Here is a 27,291-nt window from a genome sequence, read left to right on the forward strand (position 1 = left end):
TTACATTGTTGGGAAATTATTACGTTGGCGGGTGTTACAGGCGCCCATAGGCATGACTACAGGTTAGTAGAGTCAAAAAAGTGGACTGAAGTGGGTAACCTAAATTATGATGATCTGAATTATTTATTATTATATTTTGCAGTATCAGAATGAAAGCGAAAAGAAAGGGTCTTCAGTAGAAGGGTTACAGCAAAGCAAATTAGAGACATCAGAGCCTTCAGATGTTATGGTTGGAAGAAAGGATAAAGACAAGGTAAGTCACCATCCACTATGTCCTCATCTAAGAACTCAGACCATGACTTTCACCATTACATTCTATGTTGTAATTACTTTCAGTTGACTTTTGTTACATTACATTCTTAACATGACCATCAAATTGGCATTTTTACATTACTTCTTTTTAGGGCTGTCATACGATTATTTTTTTTTATTATTGTGATTAATCATAGAATTTCTCTAGTTAATCGCAATTAAATCACATATTTTATCACATGATTAAAATTCTATTATTTTGCATTTCTGAACTTTCCAGAAGTTCATATTAACAATGTAAAGCAATTCTCACCAGTATATCTTGATTGGGAATCTAATGAAGGCAAAGAAAATTACTTTATGAACTTAATTTTAAGACGTATTTGATTATTTCAAATCAAATTTCAAACGATGTGCAGCGGGCCTGCGGAGTTGTATTGAGAATAATGAAATCTAATGTAACTGAATGTCAAAAGTGGAGTGCACTGCACTCATGTCGGCACCGGTGTCCGCAGTGCTTTAAGCACCATTCAGCCGATTGGGAGTTCAGAACTGCCTTGGTGTTTATTATCTCCATGACTACATGACTACTGATTAGGCAGAAGCCTACTAGGAAGTGTCTGTGGCAGTTTGAGAACAAGAAACAATGCATCAAAGGGTCAAAATAGTAGCAGTCAAAGAGGATCGTTGATAACAGAAGAAGCGATTGATAACAGCAGATCGCACATGATTAATGCGATAAAAAAAAATGAAAGTGTTATGCTTGGTCCTTAAAGGAATTATCCGGAGTAAAATGCACTTTAGATCAATTTACGGATGATTGGGAGTACATACGTTGAGTTGACATCAAAATCATGTCATTCGGATGTGTTTTGAGAAAGTTCGATTTTACCGTTTTTAGTCAAAACTCGTTAGCCTGGAAGTGACCAGGGCATGTCATTTCGCCGCTACAAAACACTATTTTTATACCTCTTCTACAGTTCCAAACAACATTACACTTATGTGGTAGTGAGTAGAGGGTCCCTAAAGCCAAACCGATGTATCCCGAGGTCTTTATGTGGTCGGATAGAGAGTTCAGAATGAATTTCATCAAGCCAGTACCTTTCTGGAAATGTTCCTGCTGCAGCTGGCATCTTTAGGGGAAAGTCCGTAAGAAGTTGATTGCCGAGTGTGGAGTAACACGCTCTTACTAAAGTTAAGTATTATCCACCTATTTAACCGTTCAATCATTCCTATAACTATATTAAACCTTATCTACCAAGCAAATCATTTAACCATATAAACTATCCACCTATTTAACTGTTCAGTCACTCCAACTATATTAAACCTCATCTACCTAGCAACCAATATAGTTTGTTTTTACTCTGTATGATATTTTACATTTTGCATTTTCATGCACTGTATTTCCTTCAGGAAATGCTTTTCTAGTTATTCTTCTTCTTCTAACGCAGTTAATGCAGCTTCAACCGTTTAACGTAGAAACTTCATTCAAACTGCGTTGCGTAGGTCTTACTTATGACATGTGAGCTTTGTATTTTTCATCTTTGTAACTTTTATACTTTTTAAACTATTAATTAAAAACTGCTCAAAATTTCCCCATAGACTTAACATGGGCTGATGACATCACAATGGACTAATTAACTTGATTTGCACCTGGTATCATCTTCCAGCTGCTCATCTAGGCCCCATCAAAGAATCAGTTCAACTGATTGCACCTGTATCAACTGCTTTCTACTGAACTAGACCAACTCTCTCTGTCCCTCCATTCTACAAGGATATAAGACACATTTCCTCGAACTTTCTATCCATTCATCCTCTTCAAACCATTCACTCATCCACCCATTAAACTATCCATCAACATCCATTAAACAATCTGCCTATCAACATCCATTCAACTTTCTGTCTATCAACATCCATTACACTATCTACATTTAACTTTTAAACTATATACTCTGTCTCAGGTTTTAAGCATACAATATGGCTCTATTAAGACTGCCGTTAAGCAATTAGAATCCTATGGCAGGTGTTCAGGCCAGCTGCATCAACTGCCAGTCTCAGGCTTTAAGCATACAAACTGGCCCTATTAAGACTACACATCCTGTCCAACTGAACCTGAACTTTTTAACTGTTCAGCCATTGTAACTGTTACTTGTCATCAACTATGACTCCTACCCACTGTAGCTAGTTAGCTAAGTTAGCTAAGTAACTAGGTTAGCATAGTTAGCATGCTAGCATGTTAGCATGCTAGTTAGCATGCTAGTTAACATTTTTAGCAAAACTGCTAAAAATGATTAGCTAAGTTAGCTAAGTCACATGGTTAGCATAGTTAGCATGCTAACATGTTAGCATGCTAGTTAGCATTTTTCCAAAACTGCTAAAAATGATTAGCTAAGTTAGCTAAGTCACATGGTTAGCATAGTTAGCATGCTAACATGTTAACATGCTAGTTAGCATTTTTTGTAAAACTGCTAAAAATGATTAGCTAAGTTAGCTAAGTAATATGGTTAGCATAGTTAGCATGCTAGCATGTTAGCATGCTAGTTAGCATTTTTTTAAAAACTGCTAAAAATGATTAGCTAAGTTAGCTAAGTCACATGGTTAGCATAGTTAGCATGTTAGCATGAAAAATGAAAACATTAGCTAAGTTAACTAAGTTAAGTATTATCCACCTATTTAACCGTTCAATCATTCCAACTATATTAAACCTTATCTACCAAGCAAATCATTTAACTGTATAAACTATCCACCTATTTAACTGTTCAGTCATTCCAACTATATTAAACCTCATCTACCTAGCAACCAATATAGTTTCTTTTTACTCTGTATGAAATTTTACATCATATTTTTTGCATTTTCATGCACTGTATTTCCTTCAGGAAATGCTTTTCTAGTTATATTTGACCTACATTCTAATCTGTTCCCTGTTCAATTTTAAATATTATTATGTTGTTTATATTTATGTGTCGCTTTGGACAAAGGCGTCTGCTAAATCCATAACCATAACCATGTACAAGGAAAAGCTGCGTGGAATGCTGTGTACGCACAGTTTCATGCATCAGATTTTTTTTGTGCGTACGCTACTTTCCAGGTTTGCATGTACGCAAGTATGCAGAGTTGTATTGAGAACAATGGAATCTAATGTAACTGAATGTCGAAAGTGGAGTGCGCTGCACTCATGTCGGCGCCGTTGTCCGCAGCGCTTTAAGCGCCATTCAGCCGATCAGGAGTTCAGAAGTGCGTTGGTGTTTATTATCTCCATGACTAATATGAATTAGTATGAATTCCAAGCAAGTTTTTGTACATAAGGCCCCTGTTCAATGCTACAAAAGTGTAACGATGAAATATCATGCTTGAAATCAATGAAGTGTACAGCTACGGAATATTATGGTCATTTCTATGTATAGTGCTTTTGTGTTCACTGATCCATTGTTTAACTGCCTTGTAGTTATAGCATATTTATGGAAAATTTGTTATAGTAGACAAATACTGTGATGGAAAACATTAGTAGTTACATTTTACAACCTTGTAAGTTACTTGGTTTGTTGCATATCTGACCTATTTTCTCTGCTAAATAAGTTCAACCAGGTCAGCCATATTTCTGAACTCGTGTTTGACGGAAACTTGGAATATATTTTTAAATACCAGCTATTTCCTTTAAAATTATGATAATTCTCAGATTTCTTCAACCTCACTATTGTAACATACTACAAAATGTTCTAGTGTGGTCCAGTTTTGTGAACATCATGTGTTGAAGTGGCACCAAATGTGTTTTTGTTTTTTTGCAATGCAGTCTAGTCATTAACATACTGTACAGTTATCCAACACAATTGCATATTTTGCGGTACACATGTATGACATATGCATATGAAACTACCCTTATCTAGATGTATAATGTTTTTAAAAATGCTTAATGTCATGAACTGTTTTACAGATGTCAAAAGAAGAGATTACAAGGTGGGAGGAAGCTAAAAAGTGGCAAGCCAAAGTGGAAAAAATACGAAAAATACTGAAAGAGAAGGAAAGAGAGGTGGAAACTTTGTCAAAACAGTTGAATACAACCAAAGATCTCTACACCAGGTTTGATACATTTGTTCATTTTCCTTTGACGGTACTCATCGTAGCATAGTTTGTTAATTAGCATTGACACTTAAAATATACTGCCAGCTCTTCATGTGAGTAGGAGCACAACACAAGTTACCCTAACATAAAGGTAATCGTTTACATGGCTCTTGGTCATTACAAAAATATGTTGAGCCAGTCAAGCAAATTGCCAATTTAATCAGTTAGAGATGAAGCGCTCAAAGCGGTGACATCACATGCAATTGTAATTCATTATCACCATATTACAAAGAAACTCAGAACAATTCATACTGGTCCTAAAAATAAAGTATGACCACTAGATGCAATAGAGGTGACCCCAATTCATATCAGATGGAAGCCATTCATTTAATTTCCCGATGTGGACCGAGATATAATTTTTCTCCTAAAATGAGCTATGTAGAATCCCATCAACTCCGCTAAGCTCGAGGAACGCAACCAGTAAGGGGCAATGAGATTACTTTCCCTCCCTATAGTTAATTTTTCTTTTAGTTTTTTTAGACACTGGTTGTCTTCAGAGGCGGTCCTACCTTGTATGATGCCCTGGGCGACCACCCCCTCAGCCCCCAAATGTTGTTGTTCGACACCCCCCTCCTATACACCACAAATTCTGGTGGATTTAAAACTACTGTTGTCCTATGTATAATCGCACAGCTAGAAACATAGCAAGAGGCTAACAACCATTTAATTAACGTTATCCTATTTCATGACATGTTTACTTAGGTTAGCATACAAAGTTAGCTAGCATGTTAGTGGGTTTCCCATTTACTGCCTATGGGTTAATAGCACACTAAGTTAACTGTTAGTGCTGTCTATTGTTCTCAAGCAGTTGGCAGACACTGGAAAAAAATACCAATGTGATGGTTACTGTACTCTCACTTATTGACTGCATTTTTCATGTTTTTCAATTACTAAGTCTACAGGCTTTCAGTGGTCTAACCTAGCAAATAAAAACATAGACATAGGAAGGCAGGACTTCCGGTAGCTGAGCTGTATGGGCTGGTGTATGTGAATTTTGGGGGCGAAACATGAGTGCAGTCCCCACGTTTTAGGTAACAATGGGGCTTTGTTGAGATTGGTCTGCTTTAACAGTGGCCATTTCAAGTTGTGGGATTTGCATACGAAGAAGGTGACAATAGGCTTTGAGGTTCATTGTATGTCTATTTTACTAACCTACACCAAGGCAAAGGGTCATTCCACGCAATTCAACCAGGGCCCACGCACTTAGGTCTCAAAAAATTCTGAAAAAATTACCAGGTGTACCTATGTTACCCAGGAGACACACTGTAAAATTACTCTTATGTAAGATCAATACTTTCCAAGATACAGCCAGTTTTACAGGGGGAGGGGGGTGTCGATTTTGTTCGGGCTCTTTTTTTTGTCAAAGTTCACAAGCCCACAGCGCAAGAACTAAACCATGTAGGAGGCTCAAATTTTGCATGCTGATACATAAATAGGAATAGTATGTAACAAAACATTTGGTCTGGATAATCCTGCATGGTCATAGCTGTCACTCAAAATTGATACAAATTTTATTGGAGTTTTTGGCTGGGCTCTGTTTAAGCCTTCAGAAGACATATTTGTACTCAACATAGGCTCTTGATTTATTTTCCTTACTGAGATAAGTAGAAACACTCTCACAAAAAACAATGAACAGAAAATAAATTCCTTAAAGTCTAAAAAATCATTTTGGTTCTCATTTTCAGAGCACCTAAACACCTTGTGGGAATATACAAAGATTTTAATATTTTTTTCTTTATTCTCCATGATCTTTTCTTTTTAAAAACACCAATTTGACTTGTCTTATGCAAATCTTTCTTTAACACTTTCCACCCTGAACATGGGCAAAATGCACCATTGACATCAATATGTTTTGTATAGAGCTACCACAGGTTACTCTATACAACCACAGGTGGCAGTGTGGTGACTATATAAAACATATTGATGTCAATGGGGCATTTTGCCCATGTTCAGGGTGGAAAATAAAAAAGAAAGATTTGCATAAGACAAGTCAAATTGGTGTTTTCAAAAAGAAGGGATCATGGAGAATAAGGAAAACATATTTAAAAAAATCTTTGTATATTCCCACAAGGTGTTTGGGTGCTCTGAAAATGTAGCCTGGCGGGCCATCCTATATCATTGAAATGTATAGTCTGGAATCGAATCATTCACCTGCTTAATCCAAGGGGCGGGCAGAGAATTGTCTTTCAAACTGCCTAGGCATGCAATAGGCCAGCGCTACGACCATATCCGTATCCGGTCGGCAAAACGGCAAATACATCCTTCTTCGAAAGGAATGACTTAAGTGCATTGTGTTGCTCTACTTTCAAAGAAAAGCACAAGTCCAACTCCTCCAAAGTTGACGCCAACGCCGATTCATACAACCGCTCTTCGTTCGCCATAGCCACCTTCCTTGTTGTTCACCGTCGCAGGATGTCGTTATCCTGTTAAGCCAATTGCTTATAATAAGCTGTGATTGGAGAACATCCACGGTGTTAAGCCAATAGAAATTCCTATGGTTCGATACTAGACGTACAGGCTGAGCAAATTAATTTGCCGCCGCTAGGGTGCGTCTAGATTTCTAGGCTACTGAAAATGATAACCAAAATGATTTTTCAGACTTGTGAGGTCTGCTGTTCAGACCCTGAAGGGATTTATTTTCTGTTCATTGCTTTTTGTGAGAGTGTTTCTAATTATCTCAGTAAGGAAAACAAATCAAGAGCCTATGTTGAGTACAAATATGTCTTCTGAAGGCTTAAACAGAGCCCAGCCAAAAACTCCAATAAAATTTGTATCAACTTTGAGGGACAGCTATGACCATGCAGGATTATCCAGACCAAACGTGACGATTTTGCTACATACTATTCCTATTTATGTACCACCAAGCAAAATTTGAGCCTCCTACATGGTTTAGTTCTTGCGCTGTGGGCTTGTGAACTTTGACAAAAAAAAGAGCCCGAACAAAATCGACACCCCCCTCCCCCTGTAAAACTGGCTGTATCTTGGAAAGTATTGATCTTACATAAGAGTAATTTTACAGTGTGTCTCCTGGGTAACATAGGTACACCTGGTAATTTTTTCAGAATTTTCTGAGACCTAAGTGCGTGGGCCCTGGTTGAACTGACGTGGAATGACCCCAAACACAGTTTTACATTCTATAACCCCTTTAATGGTGATTAGTACTCTGCAGGCTTTAAAAAGATTCATCATTGCATGTTCTTTTGGATCACACAGCTTCTGTCTGCCTCTGTTTCTGGAGAAAAAAAACATACTAGCATACTAGATGAGGACTTTTTCCAGACTTCTCCAATCCAATTTGTTAACTTCTTGTGGTTTCTTACCTTTGCAATATCATTGTGAAAGGTTGGAGGAGGAGAAAATTAATCTACAAAAGAAACTATCACGGAATCGTGGAGTGACTACAAATCAGGTCATGGAAGCACGGAGTCAGGCATCTGAAAAGGAGAATGAGGAATTAAGGAGGAGAAATGCTGAGCTGGAGCAACAGATACAAACTATAAAGTAAGTTAATATTGTGTTAGGTGTTTAAGGCTTAACAATTGGTTAGCAATTGGTTAGTATCTGAATCATTGTGTCAACACTCCACTTTGTGACCTTGAACAGACAACAACAGGCTTTGCCAAGAGATGTTGCAATAGAGGACCTGCACCTTAGGAACCGATATCTCGAAGACAAGATACTGTGTCTGGAGAGTGAACTTTCTAGGGAACCATCTGTAAGTCCCATTTATATATATATATATATATTTGCATGTCTATTCTTCAATCTCTCTCGTTTTTTATGCTTCGTCCATTTCCTTTCTTCAGGAAACACCTACTTTTTTCATTAATGTTAGTTGTAATCTAGTCTAGTTATAATTGGGGGCCAAGCAGCGAAGCTGCGAAGGCACCCATTGAGTTACTAGCTTTTCCTATTATTATTATTATTACACATCTGCCATTGGAGTCTATGGCAGCCCATAGAACGCCTGGCTAAAAAGATTTTTTGGCAGAAAGTTTCGGGACACTCCACTGACCACTCACGCTCATTTACGGATCTCTAAACCCAGCCGTCTAGCGCCACCAACGGGTCGAAATTTGGCCGAAAATAGAACCGCTGGGTTTAAAGTTATGAAATTCGGCGCACTGATTCAGAACCGTCCCATGATCACTCTCACCAATTTACAGAACTCTATGCCCAACACTCTAGCGCCACCAATGGGTCAAACCTGGATTGCATTCACGCATGTGACCATTGAACGGTGGGTCCGATTTTCACAAATCAGGCACTGTTGTAATCCCTGGAACGACCTGAGTTCAATGACTCCTATTATGCCACTTTCCGCCATATTGGACCTCCGCCATATTGGATTTAGTCCAAACTCTACGAAAAGTTTCAGCGTTCACAAATTTCATCCGATTTTCACAGAACTTGGCGGAGATGATCTTCTGCTCGAGCCGCACAAACGATACTTTCAGATTTTTCAATTTCATTTTTGTTTGCCCGTGACAGCCAATCAAATATGGCCATGAAGCGCCAAACAGGAAGTGGACTAACATCTCTGTGGCGCTTTGAGTTAACATAACAAAACTCGATACCATTAGTCAGGACACTGTCCCAATCACTCACAGCAATTTATATGCATATACATTGAACACTCTAGTGCCACCACCAGTTCAATGCTGGACATGCGTTCATGCGCGTGATCCTTGACTCTTTTGTCTGATTTTCACAATTGAGGTAGCGTCTGAATCCTTGGACCATACAGAGTTCATCGACCCCTATCCTATCACTTTCCGCCATATTGGACCTCCACCATATTGGATTTAGTCCAAACTCTACGAAAAGTTTCAGCGGTTACAAATTTCATCCGATTTTCACAGAACTTGTGGGAGATGATCTTCAGACCGAGCCGCACAAACGATACTTGTCAGATCTTTTCATTTCATTTTTGTTTGCCCGTGACAGCCAATCAAATATGGCGATGAAGCCACCAAACAGGAAGTGGGCGAACATCTCGGCTATGCTTTAATGTATGAAGTCCAAACTTGGTACAGGGACTTGGTATCTGATTGTGAGGACGCACTAGGAAATTGGCATCATGTGGCCTCTATAGGGGGCGCTGTAATACAGGAAGTGAGCTTGTATCTCAGCAATGCTTTGGTGTACAAAGTCTAAACTTGGTATAAGGACCTGTTACCTGATTATGATGACGCACTAGGGAATTGGAATCATTTGGCCTCTATAGGGGGCGCTGCAATACAGGAAGTGAGCTCCTATCTTAGCAGCGCTTTGATGTATGAAGTCCAAACTTGGTACAGGGACTTGGAACCTGATTGTGAGGACACAGTAGGAAATTGGCATCATTTGGCCTCTATAGGGGGCGCTGTAATACAGGAAGTGGGCTCATATCTCAGCAACGCTTCATTGTATGAAGTCCAAACTTGATACATGGACATATTAGCTGATTGTGAGTACATGCAAGGAAAGTGGTCTCATTTGGCCTCTAGGGGTGCTGTAATAAAGAAAGTGAGCTCACATCTCAGCAACACTTTGGTGTATGAAGTCCAAACTTGGTAGAGGGACAAGGTAGCTGATTGTGAGAACGCACAAGGACATTGGTGTAATTTGGCTTCTTTCTGTGAGTGCTTGCTCATGCCATTGCAACGCCATTCCTGCTCTAGCGCACTGCTTGGCCCCCACATTGCTGCTTGCAGCTATATTTATTATTATTATAAAACTTCTGCCATTGGAGTCTATGGCAGCCCATAGAACGCCTGGCTAAAAAGTTCAGATTTTTTGCCAGAAAGTTTCGGGACACTCCACTGACCACTAACGCTAATTTACAGATCTCTAAACCCAGCCATCTAGCGCCACCAACAGGTCAAAGTTTGGCCGAAAGTTGAAAAGCTGGGTTGAAAGGTATTTGCAAGTCATTATTATTATGAAATTTAGCGCCCTGATTCAGGACCGTCCCATGATCACTCTCACCAATTTACAGAACTCTATGCCGAACACTCTAGCGCCACCAATGGGTCGAATCTGGACTCACATTCACGTATGTAACAATTGAACGGTGCGTTCGATTTTCACAAATCATGCACCGTTGGAATCCCTGTACTGACTTGAGTTGGATGACCCCTACTACGTCACTTTCGGCCATACTGGACCTCCGCCATATTGGATTTAGTCCAAACTCTACGAAAAGTTTCAGCGGTTACAAATTTCCTCCGATTTTCACGAAACTTGTTAGAGATGATCTTTTGCCCGGGCCGCACAAACGATACTGGTCAGATTTTTCAATTTCATTTTTATTTGCCCGTGACAGCCAATCAAATATTGTGACGAAGCCGCCAAACAGGAAGTGGACAAACATCTAAGTGACGCTTTGAGTTAATATAACAAAACTTGAGACCATTAGTCAGGACACTGTCCCAATCACTCACACCAATTTTCGTGCATATACATTGAACACACTAGCGCCACCACCAGTTCAATGCTGGACATGCGTTCATGCGCGTGATCCTTGACTCTTTTGTCTGATTTTCACAATTGAGGTAGTGTCTGAATCCTTGGACCATACAGAGTTCATCGACCCCTAACCTATCACTTTCCGCCATATTGGACCTCCGCCATATTGGATTTAGTCCAAACTCTACGAAAAGTTTCAGCGGTTACAAATTTCATCCGATTTTCACAGAACTTGTCGGAGATGATCTTCAGACCGAGCCGCACAAACGATACTTGTCAGATTTTTTAATTTCATTTTTGTTTGCCCGTGACAGCCAATCAAATATGGCGATGAAGCCACCAAACAGGAAGTGGGCTAACATCTCGGCTATGCTTTAATGTATGAAGTCCAAACTTGGTACAGGGACTTGGTATCTGATAGTGAGGACGCACTAGGAAATTGGCATCATGTGTCCTCTATAGGGTGCGCTGTAATACAGGAAGTGAGCTTGTATCTCAGCAACGCTTTGGTGTACAAAGTCCAAACTTGGTATAAGGACCTGTTACCTGATTATGATGACACACTAGGAAATTGGCATCATTTGGCCTCTATAGGGGGCGCTGTAATACAGGAAATGAGCTCGTATCTCAGCAACACTTTGGTGTATGAAGTCCAAATTTGGTACAGGGACATATTAGCTGATTGTGAGGACATGAAGGAAAGTGGTCTTATTTGGCCTCTAGGGGGGCTGTAATAAAGAAAGTGAGCCCACATCTCAGCAACACTTTGGTGTATGAAGTCCAAACTTGGTAGAGGGACATGGTAGCTGATTGTGAGAACGCACAAAGACGTTGGTGTAATTTGTCCTCTTGCTGCTGAGTGCTTGCTCTGCGCTCTGCTCTATAGCGCTCTGCTAGGCCCCCGCATTGCTGCTTGCAGCTATATTTCATATTCCTATTGCTATTATCAGGACATGGTAATTGCCAGTTATCCCAAACTCATCATTCTAAAGTCAGTAAATACAGTGAAAATAACACAGATAATAATAAACACATATTAAAAACAAATAAAAAAAAACAATAATAACTAGAAATGCAATTCCGAGGAATTACACAAGGGGATGCAGTCTGCTGGTTAGGGTGTTGGTGGGGCTGTTGGTAGGGTAATTGTGATACCTGCAAAGGTGCTTTTGGAGTAACCAAATTTGAATCTTGTGTGACATGGCATTATTCAGATATCACACTCAAGGTGTTTTTGACCTTGACATTTGACCTTCAACCTTCAACTCACTTCATCTTTGAGTCCATAAAAACACTCGTACCAAATTTGAAGCATGTACGTCAAGCCGTTCTGGAGATATAATGCTGAATGCATGATATATGGCTGGGACTTTTATTTTGACACACAGGAAACACTAACAGGATGTGTAGTTCAGGTAGAGCTAGATTGTATGCTTAGAGGCTGAGACAGTTGAATTCCTCACAGGTGACACCTGTGCCAGTGTTCTGATTAGCCTGGGAACTGCTCTGAGAACTACTTAACGAGCGCAGCTGGCTCTATTATGACATCACAGCCCCTATTCAAGTCTATGGGGGAAAAATACACTTTTAATTACAAATATCTCAAAAAGTATAAACTTCTCAAAAATGAAAAACGGATAGGACGGTAAAGCCTTGGAAGATCTACGGAACGGTGTTTGAACCAAATTTGTACGTTAAGCGGTTTGGGCTGAATAGCGCGCACAAAAAGGTAAAAAGAAATCATGTATAGTTAAAACAGATAATACAGAGATGGTTACTATGGTGATGCTAGGATAGACATGGTGGTTGCATAGCTTAATAAAAGTTGATAGTTTAAAAGTAGACCGTTTAAAAGTTGAAGGTAAATAGTTTAAAAGTTGTTGACAGACTGGAAGTTTAATGAATGTTGATATTCAAATAGTTTAATGGCTGTGTATAGGTAGATATTTGACGATAATTGAAAGTTGGAATGGCTCTATAGTTTGCTAGCAGTTATGCTAAGATTTTTAACTATGCTAACCATGCTACTTAGCTAATGTTTTATAGCAGTGCTAGCAATGCTAACATGCTAACCATGTTACTTAGCTAACTTAGCTAACGTTTTCTAGCAGTTTAATGAATGTTGATATTGAAATAGTTTAATGGCTGTATATAGGTAGATATTTGACGATAACTGAAAGTTGGAATGGCTCTAATGTTTGCTAGCAGTTATGCTAAGATTTTTAATTCTGCTAACCATGTTACTTAGCTAATGTTTTATAGAAGTGCTAGCAATGCTAACATGCTAACCATGGTACTTAGCTAACTTAACTAACATTTTCTAGCAGTTTTGCTAAACATGTTAACTATGCTAATAATGTTAGCATGCTAACTATGTTAACCATGTTACTTAGCTAACTTAGCTAATCATTTTTAGCAGTTATGCTAACTAGCATGCTAACATGTTAACTATGCTAACCATGTTACTTAGCTAACCTAGCTAATCATTTTTAGCAGTTTTGCAAAAAAATTTAACTAGCATGCTAACATGTTAGCATGCTAACTATGCTAACCATGTGACTTAGCTAACCTAGCTAATCATTTTTAGCAGTTTTGTTAAAAATGTTAACAATGCTAACATGTTAACTTTGCTAAGATTGTATGCTTAAAGCCTGAGGCTGCAGGTGGCCTGAACACCTGCCATAGGATTGTAATTGCTTAACGGCCGTATTATGATGTCACAATCGGCAATGTTAAGTCTATGGGGATTTTTAAAACGTTTTTCTTTAATAGTTTAAAAAGTATAAAAGTTTCAAAGTTGAAAAGACATAGCAGCTTCGTCCGTTTGAATACCTACGTTACAAAGTTTGAATGAAGTTTCTAAGTTAAACTGTTCAAGAGAAATAGCGTACGGAAAAAGTGGTAAGCGGAATAATAATAAGAAGTTGTTGCCTAGGAAGAACAATACAGTGCATTTTCATGCACTGTAATAATAAGAAGTTTTCGGATTTCAATAGAGGGGATGCATCCCCTCTAATTAGGGATGCACGATATATCGGCGGCCGATATATTATTGGCCGATGAAAAATTTAAAATATTATCGTTCCGATAACAGAATTCCGGCCAATAATCTGTACCGATATTTTTTAAATCCCTAATTTCCCTACTAGGTGTACGTAAGGCCTAGGGCTGCAGCTATCGATTCTTTTTGTAATCGATTAATCTAGCACTTTATCGATCGATTAATCGGATAAAAACATTTTTTTGCATTTTTAAACAACCAAAACACATAATGCATAACGAAAATGACATGGCTGTAAAATGATCAAGGAATTGGCACAGAGGTATTTATTCTAACTCCAAGATTAGGCTACAAAACTAAGCCCATTTATTGCAATTTACCCATTTAGTGTTTTTAAGTGCCAGTGCCATCAATTAAATAATGTTCAAAATGCTCTCTGTAAAATTGCAGCCTCTTGTGCATGACTTAGCTGGGCGAACAAAGCTGTGCTGGGAGGGAGAAGAGGGAAAGCAATTGAATGTATTAATATGTAGCCTACAACAAGTTTCATGCTGTAATCTAGACCTGACATCAACATAAATATCTGTTTTATGTAGATTTCTACACCTGCAGCATTTACCATTAGGCTACTAACAAATAATTTTACCATTAGGCTACTAAAACATAGCCTACCATTAGGCTACTAACAAATCATTTTACCATTAGGCTACTAAAAAATCATTTCTGGGGTGAGCCTATTTGCTATGGTAACCTAGCAACCTGTGTGTGTGTGTGCACGTGTGCGGTGCGTGAGGAAAGATGAGGGTGCATGCATGTGTGTGAGGGGTTCTTTTTTAGGCATACTGTCTTGCAATTGAACGTGAATAAGTTTACTTACTTAAAAACATCAAAGCTAAACAAGCTATCACGAAATACAAATACAGTATGTGATTAAAATCAGCCAACATCAATGTAGGCTATAGGCTACGTAGATAGATGATAGATAGGCTAGATAGATTGATAGTCTAGCCTACTTTATTGACGCTTGGTGAAACAGCATGGAGTGGATATTTAGGTTCAGATGCTTGTTCTTTTCCTTTTTGAGTATGTAATGATCCCAAAACTTTACTTGAAAACTTTAGACATTCTCTGCCATTTATGGATATCTTGACTCCGCCATCGCGCCAGCTAAATTCAGAATGTATCACGATTCACGCGCTAGTGGTGTGCTTCCTGAACAACGGTCCGTGTGGAACAAGTGCGCGTCATAGGAATTAACGAGGCTTCGAGGCAGGGTTTTTGCCTCGAGTCATTTTTGTAATCGAGTTATTCGAGTAACTCGATGAATCGTTTCAGCCCTAGTAAGGCCCGCCTGGCTACACTGAGCTACTTGAGCTTGGTTGGCTATACTTCCTCCTCAAAATAATGTCAGAGGTGTGGATATATTTCACCAAGATTTCAACAAGATATGTGGATCTGCGCTGAATCTGTGCAGCCCAAAATCCTCTTGTGAATGATCCTCCGTTTAACCTAAGTAGAGCGGAGCTCAGCCTTCGTAGAGCCTTCTTGTGCTGGTGTGTTTGCATTTTACCGCGCTAGTCGGGGAAACAAATAAACAAACTCGATGGGACAAGTAGATAGTTGTATTTTGTGTTATATTTGCATTTTGTTTGCTTGGATTTTGTATTATTACCGAGGTTACCCATTCCTGCCTTAGTTCCAGACAGGTCATCATTATAAGTGATTAAAATCTTAAAAACCCCTTTCATTTCGGTTGCAGGAGGTTGTGCGCAATAGAGTAAACGGACACAAGATACAGTCCGAGAAGTTGCAGCTTTATTCAGTTACCCGCAGTTGAAACTAAACATAACTTTCCCTCACAAACTCTGATTTGGTTGCTATAGCTTTTCCCCAGCTTATAGCAGTTCATCTGCATTGAGCGTTTACTCCATTGATATGAAAATGATTCATACACTGTTGCTGGTCACTCATTCGCAACTCACTTATGCCAGGTTCACTTAAAGGAGCCACGCATAGGCCTAGGCTACTGGTATTTTGTTGACTGCTGTACCATTGAGGATTATTATGAGTTCTCTCCATCATTGGTGGTAGGTGAAACTACTGCAATTGCATCATGCTTAAATGCTGTCCCCAATTCACTTTTTTTTCCAAGAGTAATATTATCGGTTATCATATCGGTATCGGCCACAACAGACCTATAAATATCGGTTATCGTTATCTGCCCTAAAATTCCATCTCTAATAATAATAATAATAATAATAATAATAAAATACAAAACATAGTGGTAATAAAAGGCACATAGAGTACATACGTTGAGTTGACATCCAAATCATGTCATTCGGATGTGTTTTGAGAAAGTTCGATGTTACCGTTTTTAGTCAAAACTGCCATCTTTGCTGCCATCTTCAGGGGAAAGTCCGTAGGAGTCGATTGCTGAGTGTGGAGTAACACGCTCTGGAAATTCACAATTTCGTCGCCGTTTTTCCAGACACATTATGTGCTTACATAATTTCCCCTGACGATGGCAGCAAAGATGGCAACATTTCCGGAAAGGTACTGGCTTGATGAAATTCATTCTGGACTCTCTATCCGACCACATAAAGACCTCGGGATACTTCGGTTTGGCTTTAGGGACCCTCTACTCACTACCACGTAAGTGTAATGTTGTTTGGAACTGTAGAAGAGGTATAAAAATAGCGTTTTGTAGCGGCGAAATGACATGCCTGCGTCACTTCCAGGCTAACGAGTTTTGACTAAACGGTAACATCGAACTTTCTCAAAACACATCCGAATGACATGATTTGGATGTCAACTCAACGTATGTACTCCCAATCATCCGTAAATTGATCTAAAGTGCATTTTACTCCGGATAATTCCTTTAAGACGACACCTTTACTTGCTTTGTCAGTGCTGTCAGCCCCTCGTGCCCTTCCTACGCCCAGGAGCTCCCACTGTTCATCTCAAGCTGCAGACCATCCAGGGCCAAGAGTCTGATCTATAAGCATGCTCAGCATAAATGCAGCGCGCTCCGGTGACTCCGCTGTGGTCAGACTCTAGCACTGTCAATGTGTGCCTACAGTTGCCAATGAGGCACTGTGGAAGATGTGTTCCCATTGGTTAACGTCAAGTGAACTTCACTGAAAGTGAATGCATGTTCATGAATATGACTTCTGTTCTCTGTATCTCTTCATCAAGCATCATCGCTTCAGAAGAATAAGTGAGGATAACTTTCTTGCGACGTGCACTTATAGGCACGGAACTACGAAAAATACGGGTTGTTGGTTCAGATCACTGATGTCACCTTAAAATGACTTCCTGGGGGGGGCGCTGTGGCGCAACAGGCTACAGCGCCCATACCCTGTATGGGTCCAAGTGCTTACAGGGACCCAAGTTCGAATCCGACCTGCGGTCATTTCCCAATACCACCCCATCTCTCTCCCACTCACTTCCTGTCACTCTTCACTGTCCTGTTGGAATAAACTTAATTTACCTTCACAATTACTGAATAGCCTATGAAACCATTTGTGAAAAATGATAACTGATAAAGACATAGACTAGCATATTGTCTTAATCTAAACAATGCCAAATGAATTAATTTTATGACAATGTCAGGATAATGCCATTGGTTTCCCAAGTAAGTAAGCCTCTGTCACTGACAACATTAAAGCTTGCCAAAATGGCAAGATCTAGAACATAGACCTCCACAATGAACGTAGAACTCGACAATAAACTTTTTTTTTTACGGTCAGTAATCCATCTTGCGCAAACCAGTTTTTGGTCATGACACAATCATAAAAATAAACTTTGTTTTTGCAGTCACTGGTACAGCGTGCTGGGTCTCCATCACAGAAAAAGCACAAACTACAGGCAGAAAACCTCCGGCTCTCTGCAAAAAACCTGGAGCTCTGTCTCCAACTAGAGCAAGCAACCAAAGACGTCCCCAGATTAAAGGTATACTGTATAACCTAAAAGAGCATATATTTACAGGTCACCAATCTACTCTTTGTTTCTCATATTTGACATATTCCTAACAGGATCAAGTGTCTGATCTCAAAGACATGTGCAATGTTCTCATAAAAGAGAAGGCTACATTGGAAACTAAATTTGAGCACATTGGCCAGGTAAATCACATATTGCTCTATATTAATACACTTTGCCTTGTACATTATACAGCAATACAGTGACACAATTATACAGTGATTTTCTCCTTTTGTAGGCAGGTGGTAGTGGTAAAACAGTTCCTGAGCTGGAGAAGACCATTGGCCTGATGAAGAAGGTAGTGGAGAGAGTTCAGAGAGAAAATGAGGCTTTGAAGAAGGTCTCAGCTACAGGCATGCAGGAGCAGCTACGTACAATTGAGCAAGAGCATGAAAAACTAAAGGTGTGTAATATTTCCCTGTAACTAAATTAAAGGAAAACTGGTCTAACAACAACATAGGGTCTATTTTTGTTTTGGACCAAAACGATGTCAACAACGTCTGTGCAGTTTTGAGTAACACCAGAATATGGATGTAAAACAGAATAGCATATAGGATAGCTTTTGGGGGCAACTTTGTTTGTTTACTTTGTCAAAGTAAATCACTCCCTGTAGGAAAGCTGAGAGAACATGGAGAAACACTAAGTTACAGGTTCACCGTGCCATTCTAAAAGAAAAATAGCAAATTATAATAGACCTGTTCTGAGTGAGAGAAGGATCCACTTAGGTAATTGCTGAAAACAGTGGAAACTCTAGGATGTTGTTCTCCACCATTGACAGGCTAGTACATCAACCATCCTTTGACACACTCAGTCAGGCATCTTCTCTAAGATACAAAGAAATTGCAGACATCTTCAAAAACAATGTAACTTCTATAAGGGATGCTATTGGTAACATACAGTAGGTAATACGTTTGATAGTACACCCAAAAACATTTTTAGCACTACACTGCAAAAACTGCTTATCTAATAAAATCTAACCAAGTGTTATTAATCTTATATTAAGGTCAAAAAATCTAGTTAATATTGTTTTCAGTATAAAGAGACTTGCCTGGCTCTTTCTTAGTTAGAAGATGAGTTAGTGACTCCTTTTAAGACGTCTCATCCTGAAAACGAGCACATTTGTCTGCCAGTGCATTAAGTAAATTTGTCTTGATAAGACTCCTTGAAATAAGTCAAAATCTTCCTAAATTAAGTCAAAATTATCTTTCGAGAGAGTGCAAGGTAAGTCTCTTCATACTAAAAACAATCCCAAATAGATTGTTTGATCTTAATATAAGATTAATAACATGACTTGCTTTTCGGTGTGGCCCAGGGGAGCTGTCTTGGTCCTCTGCTCTTTTCCCTATATAAGCTTCTGTTAGGAAACATTATAAGTCAGCATAATGTAAACTTCCACAGCTATGCAGATGATACCCAATTATATATTTCTGTAGAGCCAACTAACCCAGATGCCCTTTGCTCCCTTATCACATAAAGCTAGATGATGACAAAACAGAGGTACTTTTGGTTGGAGCAAAATCAAATCGAGCTTTTAGTGTTGCGCGGTCCGCCCGAAATTTAGCGGTCGCCTGCGGTTATGAGTCATAAAAAAAAAATATTTTAATGAAATTCGGGTCATTTGTGGGCGGGTCAGTTAAAATTAATTACATTTTTTTTTTTTTAAATACTTCAAGTATCACGAAAAGGCTAGCATCAATATTTAATTCATAATTGCTTTTCAAAGATATCTGTTGAAGCATACTTGCCACATAGGTGGAGACGGTAGAGATGGAGACAGTAAAGAAGCTGAAGACGCGAGAAGTTAAAATAATAAAGACACCGCTCCAGGAAAAGAAATATGGGAAATATTTGGAAAGATGACAGTAGTACAAGTTATGTTCTGTACTTCTTGCGAAGCCATTTAAAAGTATGACAGCCACAAAACAGGCACGACCAACATACAGTAACTCGTCACAAACAGAGCACCGGTAGACTAAACCCTCCCATCCAAACCGAGTAAGTGCAATTCCCAGACCTTAAGCAAGCAATAGATAGCCTTATATACTGACCTGGAACAGCTTTTTTAGACTAGGCACAAGACCTAATGACAAGTCGTTCAGTAAAATAATATTGATACTTTGCCACCTGCCCATGTTAAACTTTTAGCCTACAGCCGTGAGCAGGCGCTCCTAACTAGCTCCTATTTAGCTAACTCCATCCCCATCAACAAACTTAGGCTACTATGGCCAATATCTTTGAAATTTAATGGTCTTGGTTTTATTAGGAATACATGAATTCTTGGTGGATTTGGGCACGCCTCAGACTCGTGGTGTGAGCGGTATCGGAGCGGAACAGAGCGGCCGCTTCAGCCTCTAAATTAAAAAGTGCTTTGCGGTCAAATTCCATCCATATTACACAAAACTATAAAATAATCTAAACTTAATTCACTCTCGGTGTATAGATTAGGACAGACTTGCGGAACAGGCTGCAGGGCAACAGTCTGACAGCCTGCATGAAGATAAGCATTAATGGTCCAATAGTAAAAGAGTGCAATAACCAAAGGGCCCTTGAAATGTTCTTTTTAAAGCCAAGGAGGATGGCTTGTAGCGATGCTAGTTGTCAGCTCTGCCATAAGTAGTGACTGATCACATTTGCAAATTTTGTTGTTTTGCACTTTCTTTTGCACTTGTTCTATAGTTTGTAAATAGTCTTTGTTAAAATTTTACAAATTACACATATTTTTTAAATATTTGTATACTGTTGTAAAGATTGTTATTACTTTATTAACTGTTATTTTGAGAAGCTGGTTATTTAGTTAATATGTAGTGTTTAATAACTAATTGTTAAATGTACAGAGTCTGTAGTGTATCGCACAAACAAGATGCCAGCACCCACACCCCCCCACCCCGGTCGGACGGCAACCGATACCATTGATTCAACTTAATTGAGACATAGTAAGATTAATCTGACAATGTAAAGCACTATACAGATATGTACATGAAAAAGGTCGTCATATATGGATTGGAAGAGTCCAAGCTTTAAAATGGTGTATAATATTACTATGCTACATAGCAATATGGTGCATACAATTGATGTAGAATGTTGGGGGGAGGTGGGGGGGTTAGGTGTGCCATGGAAGGCACACTGTTCCATACCAGGCTCCTTCCCCCACACACACACCAACCCCCCCCACCCCCATACACACACCATTTCATCACCCCCCGCCCCCCCCCCCCCCACACACACACACACACACACACACACACACACACCCCAACAACCCCTCCACCCCCACACACACACACCATTTCATCATCGCCCTTTTTATCATCCTATACTGAAGTTCAAGACGACACCCAATTCATTACAACCTCATTTTCTTTTTTTTCTTTTTTTTTGGGGGGGGGGGTATATATATTTTTTTCACAACAGTTATAGGCTACTGGTTGGGAGTGTTTGGAAGTTACGCTTTGTGCCTAGGCTGAAGTGCCAGAAGAGAAAACATGCAAAAGAACAATACAGACTGTCAGTCAGACAGTCAGAGACATTTACTTCCAATCTTTTAGGGACTGATTCTTCTTCAGTATCTGATTCCTTCTCTAATTCTGGCTCAATCATGCACGACACCATTCCTTTTTTTTATAACTATATATTTTTTTGGCCTTTTTATAGAAAGGACAGTGGAGAATGACATGAAGCGAGCGGAAGAGAGAGTTGGGGGTGGGATCCGGAAAGGACCACAGGGCGGGGATCGAACCCGGGTCGCCGGCGTATGGTGCAGGAGCCCCAGCCAGTCGCGCCACGGCTGGGGCCACACGACTCCATTTCTATTGAGCTATTGCTACAGTAGGCTAAACTGGCTTTGGATCATAACGTAAGCAGATCTTAAAGTGAAAGAGCAGAAGTGGGGCTTTCCAACGAGACTACACACTTGTCTGTACAAGTATGAAAATTAAAAAAAAATCATGAAATTAAATCAAATTGCATCATATTTACAGTCTATACTTCTCTGCATTCACCTGCACACACATTACATTAATACACCGGATTAGATGTTAAAATCCCTTGTGCCAAAATCCAAGGTAAAAACACATTCAGAAGCCCCTGCTCAAGTTTAACTTTAAAAAGCACACTACCCACAAATCCGCCAACAAATGGTCACAAGCACAATGCAAATGGCCTATCCAACAGCAGTAGCCTATATAGTATGCGGCATGTCATTGGGGTTATCAAGTGGGCACCCTCATTCACCGATGTTTCGTTAAGTTAGGCCCACGACACCTCATGAAGGCTTAACAGTGAAACCAGCGTCCTGGAGACACTCCCCTCCATGCTACCACCATATTACCACATTGAAATATCCAATACTCAAAATACTCTTAACCAGCCCAGGCATGGTCTAAGTTGGCTAGGTCGGTCCGTCCCGTTGATGTGGACTGAACCATAAACCATAAAGAACCTTAGCCAAGTACCATCACCCTAGGCACAGCCCATCACAAACACAAAACAAATTAGCCAGTTAGCTTAGCCCATTATCTTAGGCCCCATCCCAAACACAAAACAAATTAGCCAGCAGTTAGCAGTTAGCTTACGCCCCATGCTGCCCCATATTACCACAACAAGCATCCAAATACCCTTAACCAACCTAGGCATGGTTTAAGTTGGCTAGGTCGGTCCGTCCCGTTGATGTGGACTGAACCATAAACCATAAAGAACCTTAGCCAAGTACCATCAACCTAGGCACAGTCCATCACAAACACAAAACAAATGAGCCAGTTAGCTTACCTTAGCTTGCGCCCCAGGAAGGGTAACTTCTCCTTACCCACCACCAAAACAAATGAGCCAGTTAGCTTACCTTAGCTTGCGCCCCAGGAAGGGTAACTTCTCCTTACCCACGACCAAAACAAATGAGCCAGTTAGCTTACCTTAGCTTGCGCCCCAGGAAGGGTAACTTCTCCTTACCCACAACCATTCGCTTGCCCGTTCTGCTGCTAAGGCATAAAAAAAAAAAATGTTTGGTTCCTGTTGGTTGTCAGTTGAGGCCATGGGTTGGTAGGGAATTTTTTTTTTTTTTTTTTTTTTTTTTTTCCAGTGGCAGTAAGGGATAGGTAGAAAATCAATCCCACCAGGATTTCGCGAGGTTTTTTGAGACTGTTGCGACCTAAAATGCCTGGATGGAAGTTGCGGTGATTTTAGCTGTTTCTTGTGGAGAAATTGCGGGAGGAAGTGAAAATTGCAAAAATAGTTTAAATTTAGGGCAATTAAGGTTAGTAAGACCAAAATCACACTGATAATCTTGATGCTTATTAAAAAGGATAATCAAAGGTAAACAGTAAGGATTACAGAAAATCAAAGTAGGCCTACTTTATTTGTGAAAATGCTTTGACTGAGGTCATTCACAAAGCATTATAGTAGAACTGTCCAAAAAAGACAGTCACCTAAAGAGATGGCATCATGTCATATGTTTCAATACATTCATATATTTTGTAATTCATATTAAGTTCATATCTTTTTAATAATTCATAGTCTGTGGCCTGCATAATTACTAATAGTCAAGTAAGTATCTAGTAATTTCATATTGATTTAAACTATTTGACTACACTTCTGTTTAATGTCATTACATTGGTGGTGTACGTCTAATTGACTGCCTGCCCCTGGACGTGAGAGTAGCCTAAGTACATTTCTGAGTGGATTGGAAGGCTTGCATCTCACTGTGTTCGGCTACGAGTGTAAATCACTTTTTGCATAGTGCATTACGATATGTGGACGCAATTGGGAATGTCTTCTATGTCATTAGTTAAAATAAATGTTAAAAAAAACAACTCGAATGAAATCATTATTGGATCATAGAAGAGGTAAATGTCTTGCAATTTTATTAATTTCTATGATTTTGGTAGCATTACTCAAACTAAGCCCACAAGCTAGCAAACATGACATAAGCTAAAAGGACATATCCAGGTAAACGTTTGCCAATGGGTTGCATAGCCTACTCAAAAATTAGTAAACCAAGTAGGCCTTAATTAACTTACTTTCATAGCCTAGGTAGGTTAGCAACACCAGGTTGAGAGATGCAAGTAAGCAGATCATTAACGTTAGCCTTCTATTTATTGTCGTCAAAACTGTAGAGGAACGAACACGTTAGGGCAGTCTTTGGTGTCATATGCAAAAGGTGCAGAAGTAAGTGTGCCATCTGGCTCAATATTTTGCGCGAGGGACTGTTGTGGTAGGTGAAATTTCACGGTGAAACTACGATGATTGGTCAAATTTGCAAAAAAGTTGCGGTGTTTGGACAAAATTGCGAGTGCCTTGGTAAGTGACGAAAACAATCGTCTTCGTGAACAGCTGTGCATAGGCTACTTTGTAAAAGAGAGAATACGCTCATCCCTATACATAACGCAAGGGGTAATTAATGTAATTATAGTTCGCCTTTTATTTGTGGATTTATTTAATATCTTCCCCAAGCTCATAAAATAAATTTGGGTCGCACATAAATTGACAGGGTCGGTCGGAAACCGGAACCCAAGACATTTTTTTTTTATGCCTAAGGACATGTTACTAACCACCTGCCTTAGACTTCGACCACAAATGCCCAATTCAGACAGCAAGCCAATAGCAGATCTGGCCACAAACCCACGTGCACCGATTTCAATAGGCCTTAATCGTGCACTCCAACCTCGCTTAGCTGCCTCCTCTGCTATTTCAGTATATTTAGCTCTAGTTTGAATTACTCGCGAACCCGTGATCGCATCGATATGGCAAGCATATAAGATGAAAGAGGGAGCACAGGGCTATCCATTGGTACCATGTTCATCGATCCTTCTGGCTTATAAAACCAGACGAAGTGACTGCAAAATAATAAGTCATGTACACAAACCAACATTACTCTCGTTTGAATTACTCGCGGACCCGTGATCGCATAGATATGCCACGCATGTCAGATGAAAGAGGAGACTCAGAGCTATCATTTGATACATCCTTCTGGGTTATAAAACAGACGAAGTGACAGCAAAATAATAACTTCATATAGCTGGACTTACCCCACGTTTTTGTCTGTTCTTATGGCAAAGCATGTTTATATTCCGGTTTTGAGATCCTAGCAAATTCCTGCATGGCATCCAATTCAAGGCTCACATTGCATCCCAATTTGTTCAACAAATAAACACCTTTTTTGCTTTTACTTTGTTCATGGCAATGCAGTAAAGAGTTGAGAATTATTATGACTGCATACACACAGGCACGCAGGCTAACACGCAACCTCGGGTCAAGTCAGGTCAGATCAGTTCGTGTCACAGATATGGAGCGCAGAAATGTCATTTTTCATCACTAAATAAAAAATGGCATTTATTTCCGTAAATCACACAGCAAATATTTCTGTAAATTGCTCAGCCCCAGAGTATCCCTCCAACATGGCAATTATATTGCCCGATTCAGGACAGTCTGCCCTACACACACATGAAATGCATGTAGAGCTGTGAGCTTGCTGTGGTGAGATACATGTCGAAATATAAGAATTTTTATAATACACTTTTTATATTTTAATTCTTTAAAAATCAAAATAAAATCAATGCTAGTATTAATACATGAAATTATGGCAGATCTGAATAGCCTAAACTCTCCTGAAAAAAACAATATATAATATATGTGTGTGGCACTTACAATGACCAGAATAAATCCTTATGAATAAAGGTAGTGAAAATGCCCTAAAAACAGCTTAGGGTTCTAAGGGTTAACTAAGTTAAAAAAAACATTACACATTGCTACTATGGAAAGGCGCTCTGCAGATAAGCTGAAGAATTTTTACTTTTTGTAAGTCTAAAGAAAGGTAATTAAAAAGACTTCCTCTGCACAGTAGCATAGAAGATTAATTATTTTTTTACCACTAATAAGTGTCCTGATATACTATAGTTTTTATTTTCTCTAGGGGATAATCAGTTGTAAATGCAATTCTGGTTTTACTCAAACTGCACCGATTAATGTTGTTTTAGCCTGAAACAAAAATGTACACTAATTATTATACACAAACAGATGTTTCCCTTTGAGTGGTTTAAAAAAAATGAAAGAATAATCTTTTTTATTATTATTTCTCATTATTTATATCCTAGTTTGTGTGTAGAGCGATGTCATGATATCTGTGGCTCAAGTAACATCAATGTTTGCAATGTCACATTTTACAAATGCATTACACATGGCAGCCATGGATATCATACCATCATAAACAGGGTAAATAATAAATGATGGGGAAAAAAGAAACATTTTGGATAGGCTTTCCCATTTTGTAAATGTTTTGAAACTGCATTATCTTCTATGTAATTGTATCATTGCCATCTCCCTCTCATAGTCGGAGTATGATAAACTCAAAGGAAAAATGCAAATGGAGTCAAGAAAAATGGGGCTGGAGAAAATTGTGATGGAAAATGACCAGTTAAGGAGAGACATTAAAAAGGTAAGGATTGTGCATCTTAACTTTTAAGATTTAGCTAAACTAATTTACCTATTTGCAACATGCTTTCATACCAAGCATACAGATTGTAATTATAATTTCTAATTACAGGAGGCAGAGGCAGCAGAGAAACTGAAACTGGAAAAGGCCTGTTTAGAAGTGACCAGTCAGAAGCTTCAGTTAGATCTGGATGAAGCTAATCAAAGGCTTTCTCTAGCAGAGTCTACTTCAGTGGGCGCTTTACAATCTAAGATTGTAACGAGAAACATTAAGTAATTTATAATTCACACTGAGACTTGTTTGTGAGTGTTTGATACTCAAATAACATACTATCCTTGCCAACACTAAATGCATATTAAGATTTGTCTTCATGGTATTAATAAAAGAGACCTCAGATTCAGTGTCATTTGCCGTCTTTAAACAGCCATGACACAACCATCTCCAATATATTAGAATGGCAGGCCAGTGTTAACTTCAATGGTCTGCCATAGACACAGAGCATATTTACACTGCACAAATGTGAATTTCCCCTTATTGTTTAGTTGCGGATCCCCATTAGTTGACGCAGAAGCGGCAGACTAGTCTTCCTGGGGTCCAATTAAAAATCAGAACATACAAATAATAAATTATCAATCACATATTGTACATTCAAATACAGTAAGAGACTTTGCCTACAGCATTTCCTTAACAGTAATGTTAACAAAATGATAGCATTCATATGACAAAGGAAAACGAATTCGGTCACTCAAGGCTGTGCCACAGCAACCAGTGTACAGTCCTACCCAATACTCGATGCAGCTAGCGTTGTCTGACGGTCGAGTGGGTTAATGCACGTATTTCCAGAACAGGTCTGCAGCTTTCGGGCAGTCCTGAGTTCAAATCCACGCAGGAGTAATGATGCGACGTTTTTCTTTAGAAATCTTTTTTGTAAGTTGTAGCTTACTACAGACAGTCGATGAGGTGTGCTGAAGTAGGCTTAGGCTGGGTGTAGGCTACTTTGAAACTTTTGCGGGGTAATGGGAGCATTTGTTTTTAAAACATAACTTGCATCTTTCCATTCCAACCATTAATA

General features: G+C 39.2%; 1 protein-coding gene across 1 annotated transcript in view; it reads left to right on the forward strand.

Moving 5' to 3' along the window:
* cep290 (centrosomal protein 290) overlaps positions 1 to 26,615 on the forward strand; it is a 204,225-nt gene extending 177,610 nt beyond the window's left edge. Inside the window, exons 39-47 of the mRNA XM_076302635.1 lie at positions 143 to 253; positions 4,184 to 4,329; positions 7,714 to 7,872; positions 7,975 to 8,086; positions 17,639 to 17,773; positions 17,857 to 17,943; positions 18,039 to 18,203; positions 26,118 to 26,222; positions 26,331 to 26,615. Of these exons, the coding sequence (XP_076158750.1) occupies positions 143 to 253; positions 4,184 to 4,329; positions 7,714 to 7,872; positions 7,975 to 8,086; positions 17,639 to 17,773; positions 17,857 to 17,943; positions 18,039 to 18,203; positions 26,118 to 26,222; positions 26,331 to 26,495 (1,185 nt within the window). The 3' untranslated portion in view covers positions 26,496 to 26,615. The remainder of the gene's footprint in view (positions 1 to 142; positions 254 to 4,183; positions 4,330 to 7,713; positions 7,873 to 7,974; positions 8,087 to 17,638; positions 17,774 to 17,856; positions 17,944 to 18,038; positions 18,204 to 26,117; positions 26,223 to 26,330) is intronic.
* The last annotated feature ends 676 nt before the right edge of the window (positions 26,616 to 27,291 follow it).

This window comes from Alosa pseudoharengus, unplaced genomic scaffold (assembly GCF_046254945.1).
Source record: "Alosa pseudoharengus isolate Yale_2024_CS ecotype anadromous, Long Island Sound unplaced genomic scaffold, YU_APseudo_1.1 YU_APseudo_1.1_scf_10, whole genome shotgun sequence".
Taxonomy (NCBI): Eukaryota; Metazoa; Chordata; class Actinopteri; order Clupeiformes; family Clupeidae; genus Alosa; species Alosa pseudoharengus.